This window comes from Porites lutea, chromosome 11 (genome assembly GCF_958299795.1).
Source record: "Porites lutea chromosome 11, jaPorLute2.1, whole genome shotgun sequence".
Lineage (NCBI taxonomy): Eukaryota > Metazoa > Cnidaria > Anthozoa > Scleractinia > Poritidae > Porites > Porites lutea.
This window is the reverse complement of record NC_133211.1, coordinates 16702509-16723429: the sequence shown is the minus strand read 5'-3', so window position 1 is coordinate 16723429 and position 20921 is coordinate 16702509. Positions and strand designations below refer to the sequence as shown.

The 20921-nt window shown below is 36.0% G+C and overlaps 1 protein-coding gene across 2 annotated transcripts in view; it reads left to right on the top strand.

Annotated features, from left to right (window-relative positions):
• Positions 1-20921, top strand: part of LOC140952185 (uncharacterized) — a 44244-nt gene that overhangs the window by 10376 nt on the left and 12947 nt on the right. Inside the window, exons 1-4 of one of the 2 annotated variants that reach the window (XM_073401606.1) lie at positions 11029-11059; positions 11299-11404; positions 18713-19392; positions 19774-19865. In XM_073401606.1, the coding sequence (XP_073257707.1) occupies positions 18772-19392; positions 19774-19865 (713 nt within the window). In that variant the 5' untranslated portion in view covers positions 11029-11059; positions 11299-11404; positions 18713-18771. Of the gene's footprint in view, positions 1-11028; positions 11060-11298; positions 11405-18712; positions 19393-19773; positions 19866-20921 lie in introns of those variants that run through there. The other variant, XM_073401607.1, reaches the window with a different exon arrangement.

The window sequence follows — 20921 nt, the reverse complement described above, 5'->3', positions numbered from 1 at the left end:
GTTTTCAAGACCTTTATTAAGGGGTACTCACAAAATTACTCCCTTATCAAGACCTCTTTAGTGAATGGACGATCTTTAACAGCAGTCGCTCAACAAGGCAATCAATCCATCAATTGCCAGGCAGATCACTAGTTCAGCCATAGTTGTCGTACAGTCAAGAACGAAAATGAGTTTACGCAAAAAGTATTTGTACATCATAGAAATCTAAGGTCCCTCCAAAATATACCATTACTCCAGCTTTTTTTTGTTATATTTAAATCATTTATCAAAGAAAATTTAAGTTCTCTTTTTTAAATACTCCGCCAACATTCAGGTCTTCTGACATCGAGTGATTGATTTTGTCATATACATATAACCACCTAGTTTTATTAACTGACCAGTAAACGCGCCAAAAAACTGCCTGCCATATTAAATATGTGTAAAACTGACCATCGTTGTCAACATTATTGGTGCAAAATTTTAAGAACCTTTTATTGCCAATATTCCTAGTGAAAACGATGAGAATTCAATTTTCAATACCGTACTCGTCCAAAAAGTCATTCAGTAAACATTCTGTCCGCCTTTTACACGTCGATCTGTTTGGAAACTGAAATAGGCGCTATAAACTTCGAGAATCGTGAATTCCGCTTCTACTGTAGACAAATACACGAATACAAAAAAAAACATTTTTTCATTAAGGTATAGAAATTATTTACATTTATTGTGTACATTTCATTTGTCATTTTTATTAAAACGTGGTGAAATTGATCGGTTTACATAAAGAGTAAAGCATTGAATTTAGGTATTACCTACTGCTTTCTAAAATAATTCTTTGCTTTCCAAGGATAAAACAACTACATTCAAGACACCAGTGACGTATTTTAATGATTATATATCATAAGGCGTTAAGTTGCAAAAACAGTGATCCCATTTGTACGAGGTTAATTTTTTTCTGAAAAAAAACCTAAAGAAAAATACTGAAAAACAGCATTTCAGAGATTATAGAATTCAAAATTTTTGAGAGCATTCCCTTAGAGCCCATAGCGACTTTGATTGCAGATCTTAAGCCAAACCTCTGGCAAACCCCTGTCGGAAACTTCAGAATTAATGGTTTAGGATTAACACAAACTAAAAGAAAAAATATATATTGGAAATGTTTCTTTAACCAGGCAGTCAGCTGCTGCGTATTTGTGTTACCACATGCACTGTCCAAATATTATTTGATGAAAAAAAAGCAAGTGGATCAATGCATTTTTCAGAGAGCTTTCAGAGAGAAAGGTAACCTTCATTTCGTCAAACTGTTTTTTAAAAACGTTTTTTTTTTGGTCACTAAAAAAAATGAATACATTAGATAATGCAAAGCTCAAAAGATGTAGAGTAGAACCTCGATAACTCGAACTCGGATAACTCGAATTCCCCGCCTAACTCGAACTAAATTTCCTTTCCCTTGATCAAAATTTTACTAAAATTTACCCCGATAACTCGAACTGTTTTTGGTTTCCCTTCTTGAAGATTTTCTTAAAACACCTTGGCCGAGCGGTTAGAGCGCTTGACTTGGACTTAGACTTGCAATTTAGAGGCCCGGAGTTGAAGTCCCACTAGTTGAATTTGTTCTCGGCAGTCCCGAGTTCAAATCTTCGACCACCGTTATAAATATCACACCTGTTGTAGTTAATTTTTTATCTCAGGTAATTTTTGTTTTTCTCTTGTTTTTGGGTATGGTAATGTATGCTAATGAAGTTGAAACAAAGGAAAAATAAAAATTACCCGAGATAAAAAATTAACTACAACATAATTACAACCGGTTTGCCTAGGGCCAGTTGAGATTCTTGAACCCATTATATTTGATTTAATTTTTTTGTTTCAAGCATTTGCTCGGCCCCACTAGCATTACCGCTATAAATACCACCGTGGGTGAATAACGGAATTTTTTTTTTCATTTTTATTTTCAATTGAAAGATGCAATAATATTTCAGTAATTTGGTATGCAATTTACAGCGTTTCTTCGCGTCTCTCCCTTTCTGACTAAGAACGTCTGAGCATACTTGAGGCTATATAGGTTGATAGATAGTAATTCATGCGAACAATTTTTGCCTGATAATCCTGTGTTCATAATTCTTCAAGCAGCTTTCAACAACAAATATTGACAAGACAGAAAATAATTAGCTACTTCTTAACGTTTGAGCTTGATGATATACTCATGGGATATATTACTTTGTTCAATTATGCTATTATCCAAGGAACTTCTGCAGTTTTTTTGACTGATACTCCCTTAGCTTAAACCGACTAAATTTGATCCAAAAATCTTTCAACTTGAACACAACTCGTCTTTAAGGCGTTTTTTACTTTCGTAAATTAGCATTTTAATTAGGTACTGGATTGCAGATTCTTTGTCAGTGGAGCAGGAGTCCGACGTTTTGCTCACTGTTGAAACTTTTAAAACCTAGTTGATCAACCCTTCAAATTCCTGGCCGTTACAAATTATTTCCTAGCAAACATTCACCATGTAGACCACAATTGCGATTTTAAGCACTTCATCAAGTACTAAAAATGTTTTCTGAGTGCATCAACAGAGGGGGTAGGGGGGGCGTTCACAGTTCCCCGACACTCTTCCAAGGTGCATTCCATTGACCCTACTACATTGTGGATTTCTACATTGTTCTGTTTTCAGAATGTAAGGACTGATATTATTCAAAGAGCGCAGGGATGCTGTTGGTACTGGCGTGTATTAGTAGTAATGAACGAATATAGTTTTCTCTTCTTCCTCCTTGTAAGAAAATGTGAGTTCCTTCCAGGTTACTGAGTAAACGTGCTAATGTGCAGAGGCCTTTCTCGTTAAAATGCCTTTTGTAGTCACCTTTGAAGTTCACCATTTTCAGTTCCTTTGATGTGAAAAGCCATGAATGTAGCAAAATCAGCGTCATAATCATTCCGTTTTAATGCATTCCACGCAACTGCTCCTCTAAGAAGAGTGTTTGGAATACATCGCATATGGAAAAGCCGGTCAATCGAACGTTTATTCCTGAGTTCACTAAGTGTTTATTCCAGAATAGTGTTTAACAAGCCAATACATCCTTAGTTTACTAAAACGTTTTATTGTTAAAATTAACTAAATTAACATAGAAACTGAACATATACGAAAGTCTTTCAGAAGTTAAGTTGGCTATGAAACATTCTTGTTCGGCCCGAGATCAGATATTGTGACGTCACAGTTTTTGAAAATTTCTGTTTTCTTCCGTCCACACAACTGCGGAAAACTGGTGTTTGCAAAGAGGCGCTTAATTTCGGTGACACTTTCCATCGGATACGTGTGGACGCGAGGTTAATCCACTGACTAAAAATACCTTTGCGCTTGTCAACATACGGATACGCTAAGAAGGGCCGAACGGGGTCATCGCTCTGCCGTTTTGTTGTCCAAGAGAAAGCATTAATTCCCGAAAACTAAAAAAAAGCCACAGGTTTTCAAAGCAGTACAGGTTCAATTAAATGCGTTTGACTTGATGTATTGTTCTATGTCCGCCTTTTTTTTACAAGATCTTGAAACCTTAATTAGGTTAACCTGCGTATGTATCTCAGAAGACATAGGTCTGTCAAAATTGAAACCTTTTATGCGTCGACTATTGTCAGTCTGTTTAATTAAGTGGCTGTTAAAATTGTACTTTAACTCTATTGTATCTTGCTGCAATTAAGCTAGCTTCGCTTTCTTATTTGGTCTACAATCCACTAAGTTCCAACGCTATAAAACAAAACACTGTTATCATTGTGTTGAAGAGGCAAAGACCATAACATTGAGTTGAAAACGCAAGAGGTATGCAATAACGATTCTTTTTCAGGTCAAGATGCTCTACTTTAGTCTTCGGCTTAAAACTAATTCTTCGTTGACAGCATAGATATCTACGTAGATAGATTTCTTAACAGTGTCAGAGCTTAAACCAGTTTTTCATTATAATTAACGTCAGGAAAATTTGTCTAGTCAAATCAAATGCCATTGAAAGCATTATTTGGAGAATTAAACAACCTCCGATTGCAAAAAGATAGCCTGTTCCGGTCGTTTAGATAGCAGCGACGGCGCAGGAGAAGCGAGCTAGAACAGGCTATTCATAAGGGTGGTGCTTCACACAAATCCCTAATCTAACATAATCAAAGTAGAGGAGTATTTAAAACCGAGTATTTGAGTTACTTTGCTCGCTCTCCTATCCCTGAGGAAAAATGGGGGACTACTCGTGGTCTACATGATACACTGCTAGAAATTCACCCTAATAGGCTATTTCCTTGAACTAACAAAAATGTTAAAGAAATGAAATTTCCTAATAAATTTCGTAGTAGGAATTGTAAATATACGCCCGCATTTAGTAGTGACCACTTGAATGGTGCTAGATAAATGTAGCTCTCGAGTCAAGATCTACTTGAAAGGCATTCAGCAGTCTCTTAATACAGTCTCTTAACTCAAAGTGAAGTCAGGCTATGGTGGTTTATAAGTCGTACAATAGGGCCATTTATACGAGGAAAAATAAGACGCGTCATACATAAGACGCGTCTTAAATAAGACGCGAACTTTCCGTATAAACGGCACGTTCCGTCTAAAATAAGACGCGGCTTAGCTAAGACGCGTCTTTAAGATAAGACATGCTCGTATAAATGGTACAGTTCGCGCCTTATTTAAGACGCGTCTTATGTAAGACGCGTCTTATTTTTCCTCGTATAAATGGCCCTAATATTGCAAGTCACTGGCTTTGAGTGTTACAAAAATTTTTAACTTTTGTAACAATCGTCGTTATTTTCAACAGTTGCTCCAATAAATGCTTTGTGACTACAAAATAAGAGATTCTGTAGCAATACAACCACATCAATCAGCCAGTAAGCGAGCAAGGTACAGTCAAACTTCGTTAATACGGGAACTGAGGGGGTCATAGCAAGTGTCCGTATTAAGCAGGTGTGTGTATACCAGTCTTAATCCTTGATCAAAATACTGTACTACAATTGAATAGTCCCGAACATTTAAAATTGCGCTTGAATTCCTTAGCATTGGAAGTGTATTGAATTCTAACACAGCTATCGATGTTACAGTCAAGAGGATATACCATTAAGTGACTTCACTCAATAGAAAAACATTGAATAGAAATTATGTAAATTTTTTAACTTAAAAGTGTGAATAATTACAAACTCAGTTTATCTCACTTTTGACGACCACAAATTGAAAATCGAAATCAGTCACCAGAACTGAGATGGATTATGCAATTAAAACATCATTCTGTCCTCAACTATACAGTTGAGTTGTTAGTATTCGCTGGAGTTCCAAACAGGGGCCGTTGTGTGAGAACATACCTATCTTAATTTCATGAAAATTATAGCTATTATTGAGAAATGATTCTCAAGTCATACTTTGATAGATGAAACTTCAAATAAACTTTTGCTGGATTGCCAAACTGTCAATCCAACTTGTGTGTCCTTGATGAACTGCTAAGCTTCCATTGACATATAAGACTTCCTCAGTGTAACTGTGAGCTATATTCGAGACAAAGCCAAAGTGTACTTGATTAAGTTTATTACCCACATCACTCGAGAGAATGTATATGCAAATCACTATTGTCATATCGCGATAATTGTTATTTCGAGGTCGTATTGGCGGTATAAACCAATGATAGTAGGGAAAACAATTCAGTGCACTCACGTTCACTTAGTTCTTGACACCTAAGACATTTAGAAATGTCACAGCTACTAAACCTGCGTGCATAAAACGTTCAAGCCGTGTAAAGTACAACAAGAAAGTCTCTGTCTCACAGTGGGGCAGTTAAATGCAAGCAGAGAAAACTCCACATTACAGTCTAAAATATATATATGGTGAGTATAGAGGGCTTTCTTCTGCATGATACTTTTTCATTCCAGATAAACATGAACAATAATGAGTGCGAAGAAGAGTCGAAATCAAACACGTAACAATTACTTCAGAGTGGTTTATGTATTTCAAAACAAGAGGTCTTAATTTATATTATCTTTCTATCTTGACCATGCATGGTAGACTGTCGTAGCATTTAATTATTAGTTAATGGCTGAAACAGGAAGGCTTCAATGGACTCGCACGACACACTGCGAGATTCCGTCGTGATCAGCATGACTTAACAATAAACTAAACTCACTTTATGTTCTCCCTTTTTAATAGAGCATAACTTACGTTGCTACTTCTATGCCGTTCAGTGAGCTAAATTTCTCCAGTAACAATTCCGTGTGTTGCACCCACTATTACCATATAACATATATATATTAAGTTTAAAATGAACTTAGACTTTAATTTCGTAAAAAGAGAGATTTTCTCTAGGTCAAAAACAAAGTAAACACAACAACAAACATTCTTGAAAAACAATCGCATTAACGAGGAATCTATGCGAAGCATATTTCTAGGGAGACCACAATGGTTGTCTAAGTTCTTCAGAACAGAACGCTGAAATTGTCTTAGTTTAGGCAGAAATGCTAAACATTTTGTGCAAAAATAAGCAGTGATGACTGATTAAAGATAAACAAGGGGAAGAAAACTATAAATAAAGTTTGGTTTAAAGTTCTTTTCGAATGATGCCGTGCTACATCTAGTTTTAAAGACATTTTAAGGCCGAAGTTTAAAAAGTGGCTTTGAACTTCCAAAGGCGGTTTAAGAACAATTTGGAAAACGTTTGCGACAACTGAACGACTGTTCGCCAAGATTGATATGGAAATCTTTTCAGGAAAGCCACACGAAACAGCCCTTTCATATGTATAATTCATGTGGATTACTTTTCAACCGAAAATTAAGTAATGTCTTGTTGCCACGAGGGGAAGTTTCGGATCAGCAGCAAATTGTAGGGCTTATTTAGGTAGACTAATCAATTAGGTAGACTAGGACAAATACTAAATGTTACCACGAAATAGTAAAAAGCATAGTAAACAAAAAAAAAATCACATGTTTGATATTGATAATTTAGAAAATGAAAAGATCTGCAACTCATAAGATCGTAGACAAATAACACTTAATAGTTCGTTTCAGTTTATTTTCCTGACGGAAACAGTCGAAATCACTATAAACTAAATTGTCGTGTTCAAACTCACATTTTATTTTAGATACTACGACAACTATGACTACGTTTGAAACACCCAAATTGAAAAAAATATGCATTTATTTTGCGTGGTTCCGTTTCACGCTGGGAACTAAATAGAGATTTGTGACTCTCCTGAAGAGACTACCGAAATGATTTAAAGGACTGCTAAAGTATATAAAGCGATTTATGAAAACAGCGCTGAACAAATAGGATGTTCAACAATTAGTCTCCAGTATGTCGTTAAGTTGTGAGAATATTAAAAACAGACGTTCATCATTTTGTCAGTTTTGGGGTCAAAATTGAAATGCAAATCCCGAAGGGTGACAACATTCAATCCATTTGCAATCCGGCCGAATCAAGTCGGATAAAATCGAATGAAATATCTTTAACTATGGGACGTTTCCTAATTACTAAGCCTTTTGAAATAGGTGTGAGATGTCATTAAAATAGTTTAGCAAAATTGCACGATTTTTTTTCGCAGCGCCATAAAGACTAAATCATTCCAGAAATTACCACGACAGAAGGACTCTAGAGGTTTGGTTGAAAAAAAAGAAGGTCGTATGGTTACTTTTTCGTTTCTTTTTTTAGGTAACCTGAAAATTAATAATCAATTTCCATACTTAGTACTGTTTTGGATTAATTTTTGCCTCAGAAATGAAATTGCACCTTTTTTCTCAAACCACAAACTACATAAATACAAATTGTTTTGTCTCTCAAAATTCGCTTTTTAAAACGAATTTTGCCGAAGGGACCAAGAAAGTAATTTAATACTTTGATCATCTAACTTCCTTTTTGTTACGTACAATATGGATAAATTCAATATCAAAAGTGAAATCATACATTTCAGGCTAGGGATACTAGTTATGGATTAAAGCCTTTCATGTGATATCTCAGTTTAAAACTGTTAATAGGAGAAATCAATATTTCATATAAATGCATCCCGGGGTTGGCAGCTGGTTCAGAAAACATTTATAATTCAGATAACGAACCTAAGTAAAAGAGACTAATCTGCCTGGAGTATTGGTAAGTACTATTACACCTACATGAGAATACCAAATCACTAACTACGGTTTCAGTGAGTTTTTTTTAGAAACTAGGCTCCCAGCTAAAAAAAATTGAAACGGATAGCATCCAGTTTTCGACAATCGGGGTCCATCTAAATTTTTGTCCTTAAGGTGAAAGGTATTTAGAAGTCCTTAGTTAGTACTACTGATGTCTCATCGATTCTACACATTATGACGTAGCTACCTTAAATGTGAATAGAAATTGTCAGTCAATGAAAATCCTTCCAACGACAAATCTGTTAAGACATTTTAGCTCTTCAAGAAAACAGTCATGTAATCAAAGAAAGGAGGAGATTTCATAAGCAGTTAACTAGCTAAAATCCGTCTCAACCGTTTGAAATCTACTAACTGACCAAGAATGTAAAACAATGACTGTCATCACAGCAGCGTTAGTAAACCCTAAGTGTTGTGTCTTGCAAAAGCTCATATGATCTTTGCATGCATGGAACACTGAGCGATTCTTACCGAGTAAAGTTAAATTTAGCGTTAGTGAGCAAGGTGTCTGAAAAGAGTAATACTTAATGAAATGGGACGAGAAACTGTAATTGCAGCAGACAAAATTTAATCAATTTAACTTCTTCTTACTTTAAATTCGCTAACTTGCCAGCCCTTTACATTCTTTTGATAACAATTTCCCCGTCCTAAGTCTTCTCGACTGTAGTGATTGCCATCGAAAGGTCATACAACATGATTGTATAAGTGGATCGTTAATGCCTATTTTTAAGAGGCTAATTGGTAGAAATGAAGTGGTATTCTTAAGAACTGAAAAAACACGGATTACACCAGTTACTGTTGCTTCGTACATAATTAGTTCACGTTCCTGATCAAGCCTAAGTTGTTCAAAAGGTGGATAACGATAATTTTCAAACTCAAAGGTCATATAAAATGTATTATTTTTAAAAAATCTATCTCCTGGTTTCAAAATTATTCGCTTATTTGTTAAAGCACACGAAAATGATTCAAAAGCCGCTAACCAAAGCGCTTCAATACATACTATTCAAATCCTTTTTTCTAGTAATCGGCTGAAGCTATTCCCATGATCTTTCACTCACGTTTTTAAAAAGAATAAAAAAACTATGAGACGAAATTTCAATTCAAAAGCGCTTTGCCAGTGTTTTCTATAGATAACGGCTGAACATCAAGATTGTCAAGTTTTTACTATATTTCTTTCCAGCCTTAAAAATGCTTGTCATCTCAAACTATCTTGTAAACGCTCTGACTCATAAATTTTGGGCAAACTTCATGAACATCGAGGCAGCTACTGGAGAAAAAAGCTCCTGTGCACGATCTTGGAAAAAAAAATGTTCCCAGGGCTGCAAGTAAAATAGGTAATGGCGTTACTTTGATTCTGTGACAACTCAGATGTCATTGTAACCCTGATCATAACAAATTTTCAGCTTTATTTAATACAGCGGTGGTTGTAACGTTTCCAAATCTTTGTTAATGGCGACGTAGTTTGCGTTCAAGCTAGGGAGGTGTTGACCTTGAAAAACCCCATCGAGCCATCTTACGCCTTGAATTTTTCTGACTATTGTTCAATTGACGTAATATATCAAACACATCACGCAGCGTTTCATCCGATACCTAGACAACGAGAAGTCGACCTTTTAAAATCGGTCGCTACAATCCACTTCTCGAGTCTGGAAATGAAAGACCGTAAGCCATTTTGGTGTACAACATAGAAGTTACCAGGAATCTGGAACCGGAATACAATACTCGGAGTCAATACCAAGTCAGTACATAAAATTCATTAAGAGAAAGCAGCCCTGCGAAGCCTTGCCGGGCCCAACCGGGGAACTCCCGGTTTTGACGATAGATTCCTCCGGGGAGTTGCAAAGTTCTTAAGGCAAAGTTGCATGATCATTTTTGGAAAATTTTTATTATTATTAATTATAACTGGAGATAACGCAAAATAATAATAATAATAATAATAATAATAATAATGATAATGATAATGATAATGATAATGATAATGATAATGATAATGATAATGATAATGATAATGATAATGATAATGATAATTACAAGTAGTGGTAATGGTAGTCGTAGTCGTAGTAGTTACTGTTAATAGTATTTTATTGTTGGGCCAAAGTCTCAACATGTTTAGTTCCTTTCATGCAGGCTGCAGGACTGAAAATAAATGGAAATCTGTACCCTGATTGAGGCTCGGATATTGGATATCTCAAATTTTGAAGATCGATTAGTGATAATTTAAGGAGCTATATCAAAAATCAAACGCAATGTTTTTCACGTCATATACGTATACGCTGAAGCTGATCTACCTTTTTTAATCCACGTTTCGGAGTTTTGTCAAGAAAACTGGATAGAACACTCTGCTTCGCGTTTGATGTAATGGTCTCAAAACCGTGAATTAGATCTCTAACTCTCATACCTCCCAGATTCTCTTTCACTGGGTTGCATGTAAACACATGGAGAAGCGATTTATGCATGCAATGGAAACCTCTCACTTTCACACAGAACTTACTCTTCGAGCAGTACTTACATGACCGTAACTATTTTTTCTGATTGATGTACTGCTACAAAAACCCAAAAATGAAAATTTTCGTGAGAGTGGCTTTCAAGATTGACAAATTTGCAAGAGACATCCTTAGGGGTTTAGTTTGTGAGGTGCGTACTTTCAGTTTGTCAATCGGCTTAAAATAAGATACAGGAAAAAGGAGTATAAATATTTTCGTTTCAACAAGCCCATTTAGATAGCTATTCTAATTAGCTGTCCAAGTGTTTGAATCTTCCAAGCATTTGTCCCAAGCTGACTAAATGAGTGGATATTTGTCATACAAGAAATATATGCCTGTCATCGCATTAACATGGGTAGGATATCATTTCTGACATGGGTTCAGTTATTAAGAAAAATACGTCCTAATGCGAAATAGAGGGTAGTGATACATAGTTGGCAGACTGGCGGTGTTGGTAGGTTTAGCCAGCCTCGTAAGTTTTTCGATTGCTTTTATTATAAACATTAATAACAACATCCTGCAACGTCTCTGTCGAGAAAAAAAGGCCTCAATTTGGTCACAAGTGTTTTGCTTTTTTATCATTCAATGTTATTTAATACCACTGGGACGCGTCTATCACGTTCTATCTTTTGTCACAGGTTTACTATCGTCTATTTCCCGGGGACAACTATAAAAATGAAATTATCATCGCTTTCTTTTAATCTTTTTCAGTGTTTGCAGACGCGATACGATTGCAGCGTCTGAAGGATGACTTTCTAATCGCAGTTCGGCATTGTCCGTTTTAAGGTCGAAAAATCAACGAAGAGACGCTCAATTTGTAAGTATTTCGTTTCCGTTTCTTGCATCATTATGACAACTGTATTAGGAAAGAAATGGCCAGCGCACATGCAGTTTTTTTTTCATTTGATAACGGGTCTATTTTGGGCCATAAAGCCATTTGAAAAGCTTAATAGTAATGTGTCACTTTGACTCGTCTTGGTCGCTGAGCGCATATTATTAGCAGTCAAATAAGACCAGACCAGAATATACGTAAAATAACGTTTTACTACTTTGTAGGAACACATTATCCCGCCGTATATCAGTCAAATTGGCAATCGGTTTTTTAATGAACGACACTACAGTAAATTTTTCTTTCATGCGAGGTGCGACACTATGATAGTGGTCACATGAAGATCAAAATATAACTGAGCTGCCGATTTAGAAATTAGGCGTCGACTGGTTTGCCTCTTAATATTAAGTCATTACTGAACACTTCAGGCTTAGGTCTAAAAAATAATTCTTCCCTTCATGTTCCCGAGTTCACTTGATTTGAGCCCCTCGTTAAATTTAATGGATGGCTTTTCATCGTGAAATCAAAGGACCAGGGTAACTGTGGTAAGCTAATATTTTATAAAGTATAACGTGTATCCAGATGCATAATGTGTCTCAGTATTCTGCACGCATTTCCTGATATGTTTATTTTCGTGGTCACTTCAATAAATCTTGTATCAAGGGGCGAAACTCGGTACTTTGTAAAGAATACCTCACTTCTTAAATTCCACTCTCGTGATAACCATTGTCTGTACTGAAAATAGAACTCGTCTATTATTATAATGGCAACACCACTCTTTCTACAGTCATGATCAGTCTTTCCAGTATATTTAATAAATTTTAATTGGGTGATCATAAAAAAGTTCTTGATGTAACAGTTAAAAGGAAGTTCGATATGTTGCCAATTCCTTTACTAATATCAAGTATCTGTCAAAAACATAGCATGGCACCTAAATCTGAGAAACATTTCTGGTCAAGAGATAATGCTATTATTGTCGACTATTAACAGTACTAAGGTAGGATTTAGACGCTCAGCTTTTTAGCTTTATTTTACTGATTCTATCAATTGTAATCCTACATAATAACCCATTTAATTATTTGATCGTCACTCACTCCGGTTGAAGATTGTAAAAAGGAAATGCCCTTCCATTAAAATAGTGTGGCGCCGACCCGGCTCGCTCTAGAAGGGCTGCGTATATGTTCAGGGGATAGACGTTCGAAATCACAACAAAAATAACATAACAGTGAACTTATTTTGAGGTTATGAAAACTATATTTACTTACAGGTTTATTATGGCGATAAAGTCTTGGGTGGTAAACGATTTTTTTATTTTTATGATGAGCTAAAAGTTGAAAAAATAATAATAATAATAAGATTCCTTTAGCAGATTATCACCTTCAAAGTGCAATCACAAACCTATTTAAACGTCTTTAACTTCAGACGTAAGTGAAGCATGTGAAGCAATTTAATTCATTCAGAGAAGACGTAAAACGAAATGGTGATATACCGTATTTCCTCGAATAATAGCCGTACTCCTTCGATTAATTGCCTCCCTCGAATAATTGCCCCCCCCTCCCTACCCCTCTCGCCATCATCTGGTTCTCAGTTTATCCCCTCTCTGTCAAGTTGAAGTGGAATGTGATCCAGCAAAACTGCTCAGCGACGATTCAAGCTAAATTGGAACACTTTAAAAGCCCATGTTCAGTTTTGATGTGATATTTTTTTTATTATTTGGGATAATAAAACAAAACATTTAGGGCACGACTTCCAGTAAGCAATATTTGAAATAATAGCACTAATAATCGCCTTCCCTCGAATAATCGCCCCCGGCTATCATTCTAGGAAATACGGTACTTTTTTTTGGTTTAGAGAATGACATTGGTTTACATGGATCTAACCCTCAAATGCAGCGCAAGCAATTTCGATTTTACCGAAATACTAAGCAAATGTGCACTACACGTTGAAAAGCATTTTTTTGGTTCTCAAGGATATCAATCACCTCAGGGCTAAGAAAGGAAAATGTATTTTCAAGTATTATGCATTAGTGCATTAACTTTGAGTGAGAGACTTCCACCAGAATCTTGTTACTAATCAGTATTTGGTTGAGGGCAAAGAAAACAGCTCTAACACATATTGCAAACAAAACCAAATGTCATAATAAATAACTGACTGAAAAGAAACGAATGAAAAAAGAAGTAAATAAATATTATGAGGCCTCCTTTTATGTTTATGAGGCCTCCTTTTATGGCTTCCTAGAAAAGGTTTTTGAGCTAGCTTTACGTTATTAGTTTTTTAATTGGAAACATACTGTGAAGCCTTTATAACCATCTTAAGAATTTTAATGATATATTTTCTTGCTGCTCTTCTAAAATCCTGACCTTCATTCTAGAGACCGTGACAGAGGCATGTCATTTGCCAAGTACGAACCGGAAACAGGAGATATTGTTTTCCGTTTTCAAATTTTTTTTATATTAGGTAGCACTGGGATTTATTATTGAAGAATCGCCTTACATTCGAAAAAAAAAATCCAAAAAGGATATCTCATTATTCAGTTTTAGCAATAATGCGGTTTTTTTAGACGTGAAAAGTATATTTTTAATGGCAAATCGTTTTTCAGCCATAGCTTTTGTTTGATTTTTTGAAGAGTAATATTTGATTTTATCCCCTAAAATCTGCCATGCCAACAAGTAAAAAAAATTCACTTCATATACACTAAGTATGATTTTTGATGTATTTTGATCTCGTGGCGTTTTTGTTTCTCTTATTTGCCGACCTCTGAGGTCGTCTGATTTAAAACATTGGTATTAAAAATTGTGCTCCTAATTTCTCATTAGTCTCATTAGTGTTTTCTTCTTAACTGCAGACTCGACAATAAAGTTGTTTTGCCTCAAGCGTTGTCTAACCTTAAAATGACCTAACAAGCGTATGATGTTTCATTTTGTAAAGGAAAACATGGACTGTTCAAGCCATAACTCCATAAAACATTCCACGTTTGTAACAAAAATTCGGAGTTGTTGTACATTTCACTTGCCATGACGCGCGACGTTCCCATGAAATTGATTATGTTATTTCAATATGTGGTCGACCACATTTCCACATTACCCAATTTATCACCACAGGCAATTACTTTTCTTTATCATTTATATGTGTATACATTTTTGTTCATAGATTGATTTTTCAAAAAGACGCCATCATCATCATGGAGCAATATGTGTCGTTTCTGTCAAAACACTTGACACTTCAGGAGCAATAAAAAAAAATGAATTGTTACAAAATATCTTGTCCACTAAAATCTTTAGAAACTCCTCTGGTAACTGCTGAGGCCGCGGGGCAAATGAAAGCCCGGGGAAATTAAAATTTGAGAAGACTTAAAAGAAACAAAGTCATATAACAAATGTCGCTGGACATGCCTAGAATGACTGTAACATTTGCAAGATAGATTACTTTAATTTTCTTTTATCAAGAACCCAGAAGTTGAATATGTGAAGAATTCTAAGATATGAGAAGAGTTACAATTACATCGAAGACATCTGTGACTGGAAATAAATATACAGAAAACTCGTAAACTGAAAAAATGTGAAAATATGTCAAACCGAATCTTTTTTAAATCCGTAGACAATTACCAGACCGAATATTGTATAGTGCATACTTGAAAAGGTTTACTAAACATATTTCATAAATCGAAATACTCACAAGCCACGTAGTGCAACTTTGCCTAGTTAATTAGATATTCCTTTTTCTAACAATTTAAGATAAGGCTGCAGTTTAATTCTTTCTCCTGGCCATCAAATTGAGGCTTCAGGTTATCATTTAATAGTCTAGAGAGACTTAGAATCAGGTTTATGGAAAACGGCAAGCTTTACATTGAAGTTGACAACTTTCTGAAATTAGGAAATGAGTAAATAAAAACTGCCGGACTTAATTCTTATTGGTAAAACAGATAGATGTAGTAAAACAGTAAGCAACAAGAAAAGGGAAAGACGATCATGTACGGTGATAAAAGAAAACATTTCCCGTTACTTTTCAACCTGATGATTATTGACATAAAACGTTAAGGTCATCACGGTTCCCTGTTGAGTAATACTAATCAAACAGGCAAAAAAATACATTTAGCACAGTGAAAATTTTAATTTTTTCCAACCGAGTTAGCGACTTTGAAGATTATTTCCAACTTGCTGGTAATTGTGTCTGTTAACGATAGTTACGTCACCTGTTCTGCGGAATTAATTTAAGTTTCAAAACATAAACTACAGTGACCCGACACTCGTTGGAGCAACGATTTTATCCAGTTTTTGTTGTATTTTGCTTTTCTACCAACTACAAGCAGCAGTTCATAAGTTTACGATATCTCGAGGTTTTTAAGCCTAATTGACTGTTTAATGAGCGGAAATCGTAACGCGCTAATGTACGAAGAAACTAAAACAAAACTATGGTAATTTTCAACAGTCTAACGAGTTTTCAATTATCCATAACCGCGAATTCATTGTCCGTGAGAGCATAAAAGGCAAGAGTACATAGAATTGTTCTTCATCTGCGTACAGTCGCTTACATTGTTTTCCACATGCAAATTTAGCACTGAGTCTTCGCAACAATTTCGCTGAAGTACGAAATTTGTTACCTTATTTCAAACGACGAAAGAACGATCGATTACAGCAGATTTTTAACAGGTTTGCCTACAACTTCAGATCCCGGTTGTTTGAATGTTGGATAGCGCTATCCACTGGACAAATCACTATCCACTGGATAAGTATTAGGGAAACCAATCGCACTATCCACTGGAGAGAGATTTACCCGGTTAATAGCGTTATCCAGCTTTCGAACAACTGAGGCCAAGGGTATAGAACAATGTTTTTTTTAATACGTGAATTAGGATTTATGCAATATTGCATTTAATCCTTCTTTAAGGGTGAGATTAGTAACGCTTGATGTGTTGATATATATGGATGTATGGCTTCAACCCATAAATGATTCTTACTGAGACTCACCTGACAAATTTGGGACTAAAACTTAACTCGGACAATGTTTGCATTAATTTGGCAACGCTCCTAATGTGACTGCTAAACGAACTGCAGTCATTTGTTATTATTTTGTGACAAACAAAGATAACTTTCTGAATTCACGCTAAGTTGATTTGTTTACCATGATATGTCACATATTTCGATAAAGCATCGAAACCGCCACATTATATTATATGAAATTATACACCTCATCAGCGGATAAAGTACTCCGCAGTAGTAAATATTCTGTCTTCTTTCTTATGTTATAGCCTGAAAGTACAAAGCAAATCAGTTCTGGTGAATCCTTTTTTACTCAAGTCAGACAATACACCGTTTCTAAGTTCTTTCTCGAATGTTGTTGTCGTAACAGGTCCTTCTGCAATCCAATATTCGCCCACTGACTGCACTCGTCTTGCTGTGACTATGTTGATTACCGCCCACTTATGTTTGTGCAATTTGCTTAGCTTTAGATTCAGATCCAATCGCGCATTCAATGGATTTTTCAAAACACCTATTCACGCAGGTGACCAACATCAGTCTAGAATTAGATAAGCCGCCGTCTGAAAAGACGCTGTAGACTGCACATAATGAAACACCCCACGGAAAGGGCAACGCAAATTAAATAAACATCTGTAGGAGAAACTGGCTTGTGGTAGCCACAACTGAAAAATGACTAGGGCACTTTTTGTATTTCTTCAAGTGCATTGCTAAGACCTTGGCCGTAAAAAAATTTTAATTCTATCTAGCACAATGTTAAATAATCAGAGTTTTGATGTTTTCTCCAGTGGGGTGAAGGGGCTACAACGCAACTAAATGTTATTGGAAAAACTTGCCTAAGCAAATATGAAAATTATAGTTTCTCTCTAGTCAGACTGCTTAAACAGGAAATACACTAATTTTCTACAGGCATTAGAGTTCTTCTGCTTTTTCAAAGTCAATAGTGTACCGTGCTGGGTTGTAACGCAAACAGATTATAACGGAAAAATTGTCTAAGCGATGATTATAAAACTTAATAGCTTTATACTCTCTATTTAGTAAAGTTCATCAATCAGAAAATAAAAATTGGGTATATAGAGCCGTTTTTTACCTGCTGTTTCCCCAGTCTAAGTAGATTCAATAATCATGATTATAAAATCGGTGCAGTAGTTCAGACAAATGAAAGGTAATAAGTTTTAAATCGACAACTAAGTGATGCCTAGAATCCTTTCTATTCCAAGCATCATCATCGTGAAGGAACTGTTCTGCAAGCATACTTCTTGCACGTGCGTTTTCTTTCACTGTAGAAAAGGAAATGTCAGTGAGGACTACGTAACTTAACAACAGTGAGACAGCTATGCCATAAATATGCACTGGGCCAAGTTCACTTCATTACATTTTCATAAAATGTCGATTTCTTATAATTTTAAAGATTGCAATGTTTTGTGTTACTGTAAGTATTACACTGTCATGCAAATATCGATGCATATTGTTGTTATTCGTACTCGAGTTCGTCATGAACCACAAAAACGAAACGGGAAACATTACAACTGAAAAAAGCTTTTCCACGGAAGTTGAAAAATTGGTCCGCGCATTATACGAAAATAACTGAAATATGGATATTGAACCCCTGTCCTTCGTTTATTGAGCCCCCCCCCCCCCCCCTCCCCCTCCCCAGACCGGTGACAAGCCAACAAGAGTCCTTGGTGATCGCTAATGATATTACATCTCTTATACTGCTACATGAGAAATTTTTGCAATTTGATTGGCTTAGAGCAATGGTATTTCAGCTTAATTTGAAATACGTACATGTGAAAATTACAAATCTTGTGCGGATAGTAGTATAAACAAATAATAGCACGATTTGTACGTGATATTTGGCATAAATACCACTTGTGATATTTCAAAATTGTTTCAAATTTCACTTGCCTAAGGGCTCGTGAAATTACATCTAACAATTACGAAATATAACTCGTGGTATTTATGCCAAATATCACGACAAATCATGCTATTACCTATACTAAAAGCACTAAATTACAGAAACAATTAAGATTACGCTTATTACCTTCATTTCCCGTACAGATTATTAACTCAACAAGAGTAAGGGACTTAGGAAAGTGACAATGAGTTATTTGAAATATCACTAATTTCTTGAGGAAGTGACCCAGCAGCGTGGACGGAAATCACCTTTTTAGAAGATTTAATTGATTTACGATCCATCTCAAATAAGACCAAACTCACAGGAACTGAGCTTTATAAAGCCAATATAATTTAACCCAACCTTGACAGCTCACTAATTTATGAGAATATATAATACATAGATAATCACTTATTTTTTCAGATTAAACTGACTGCTGCTGAACACAGAGTCTTAAACGAAGGAGGCTGACATCGACTGCAATGTATTCTATCGCTGTTGGATTGGCCATTTGTTTTCTGCTTGGATATGAACTGACTGCCGTCATAAGCAGTAAAAGTTACAGCAGCTTACATCAGTCCAGACTAATTAGACATGTGCGTGACAATCGAGCAAATCGAAAAGCTCGAGAATTAGAGGAGCCCGGTTCCAACGAGCAGAAATGTAATTACACCGTTGCCCTACTGGACTTTCCACCATATGTGATGAACAAAACAAAAATCTCGGAGAGAGGATTTATGTACGACCGAATAGTTTGGTTTATAAATACTGCATGCTTCGGCACGGGACCTGGGGAACAATTACCGTGCAATTTGCAGGCCACGTTTGTTAAGAACACCGACGAGTTAGTTGATTTAGTTAAAAGCAACAAGGTGGATTTTGCTTTTCCCATTTTTTCTGAGGCTAAGGAAGCTCTTGATGGCATCGAAAACGTAACAATTATTCGGGCGTTTGCGTCACAGGGCTGCTCATTGATTGTGAACACAAAACAGTGCGAGGCGGAATCACGTACTCAGTTATTGACTTCTATTACCTCACAGTGGCCAATACTGGCTTGTATTATACTGCTTTCTGGCATTTCAGGAGTAGTTATTTGGTTGTTGGTAAGCTAATCATTACCTGTTTAATTTTCTCCTCTACATCTCCAGGCTTTTGGGCGCAAACCATTTCTTCTTTCTTCTCATCCTCATCAAGGTCCTGGGAATGAAATACATAGAAATAGGCTGGTGAATTTCGCCCTAGCCATGATGTTGATGGGGATTGAAGTTCTCAGATAGTATTTTGTTGACTGGCCTCTTAATGCTAAATTTTCCTCAGAGTGCCCCCTACCCAGCAAAAACATTATTCCGAAAGAATTTCTAGCCGAAAGAAAAAACACATCGTTCCGCATCTTATGTCTCCAGAAGTAAACGCTATTTATTATTGACAGAGATGTCGCATATGCCGCGGGCTAATATTAAAATGCATTTCTTGGTTGGCAACAGGAACACAGAACAAACAAAACGTTTTCAACCGCATTTACAGAAGGCTCTCCTGAGGGATTCTGGTGGGCAGTGGTGTCACTCACAACAGTTGGGTAAGTTCTATCATTAAAACTGAGCAGGACCCCCCTAGGAAAGTAATATATAGACTTAGCCAGGGCTTAAAGCGAGGCGTCCATTTATATCCTTTATATGCTTTAAAATAAAATAAAAATGATTTTAAAATAAAAAAGAGAAAATTATCCATCAAATTCGATCACAGTAATAGTCTTGGAAAGAATTCTTACCCCTGAATGGGTTCAATTGTCGGCAGGTAGTCTCGGCAAACAATTTTCTAAATAATGCATACGTTTTAACGCATGAATTCAGCTGTCAAAGTTTTGACTAAGGTAAGGGGGGAGAAGAGGTTGTTCCTTGAGTGCGACCAAAAGCGTGACCAAGCAATAATTAAAGCCTTAAAAATTTATTTCCGAAAATTTTGCCGCAAGTCAAACACAAGAAACTTCATCTAGATTTTTACCTGAACAATTCCGATGGTTGCCCCTAAAATGGTTAATTTTGCGCCAAAATAAAACGCAACGTACACGTCTGGGACTCCCCTCCCTATCCGACTGAGTTTTTACCCCTACCCTGACGTCATAACCAAATTTCTGGCGTCGATAGGTTTCCATTTTCTATAAGTATGGGGCTTCGCGCGCGCGGAAGCTCCGCTATTATTATAAAAGTACGTAGAACTAGTATTTATCCCTCAAATGGAGGCAGAAAGTGTATCATAAACTCTTTTTATCAGTGTCATTATTTTTACTGTGACGGACGTAACAAACAGTTTTTTTAATTGTTGTATTAAATATAATTTCCAACACTTGGACTTAGGGAAAACCTCTGTCATTTGTAGTGCTGATGCTTTTTTTTTTAAAAGAAATCATTTTATTTTCCCACGTCAACGAAAACGCTTTTTGAAGGTTGGCGGATTGCAGCAATGATTATCATATTAAATAACAATATAGTTGTAAAGTTTTTTTACGTGATAGATGTATATGAAATAAATCATATAAGATTTTTCAATCACATTCATCTTTTTCACCAGAACATATGAACACATAATTGACCAGCTCCCAACATCAGTGGCTTCATAGCTCAGTTGGTTAGAG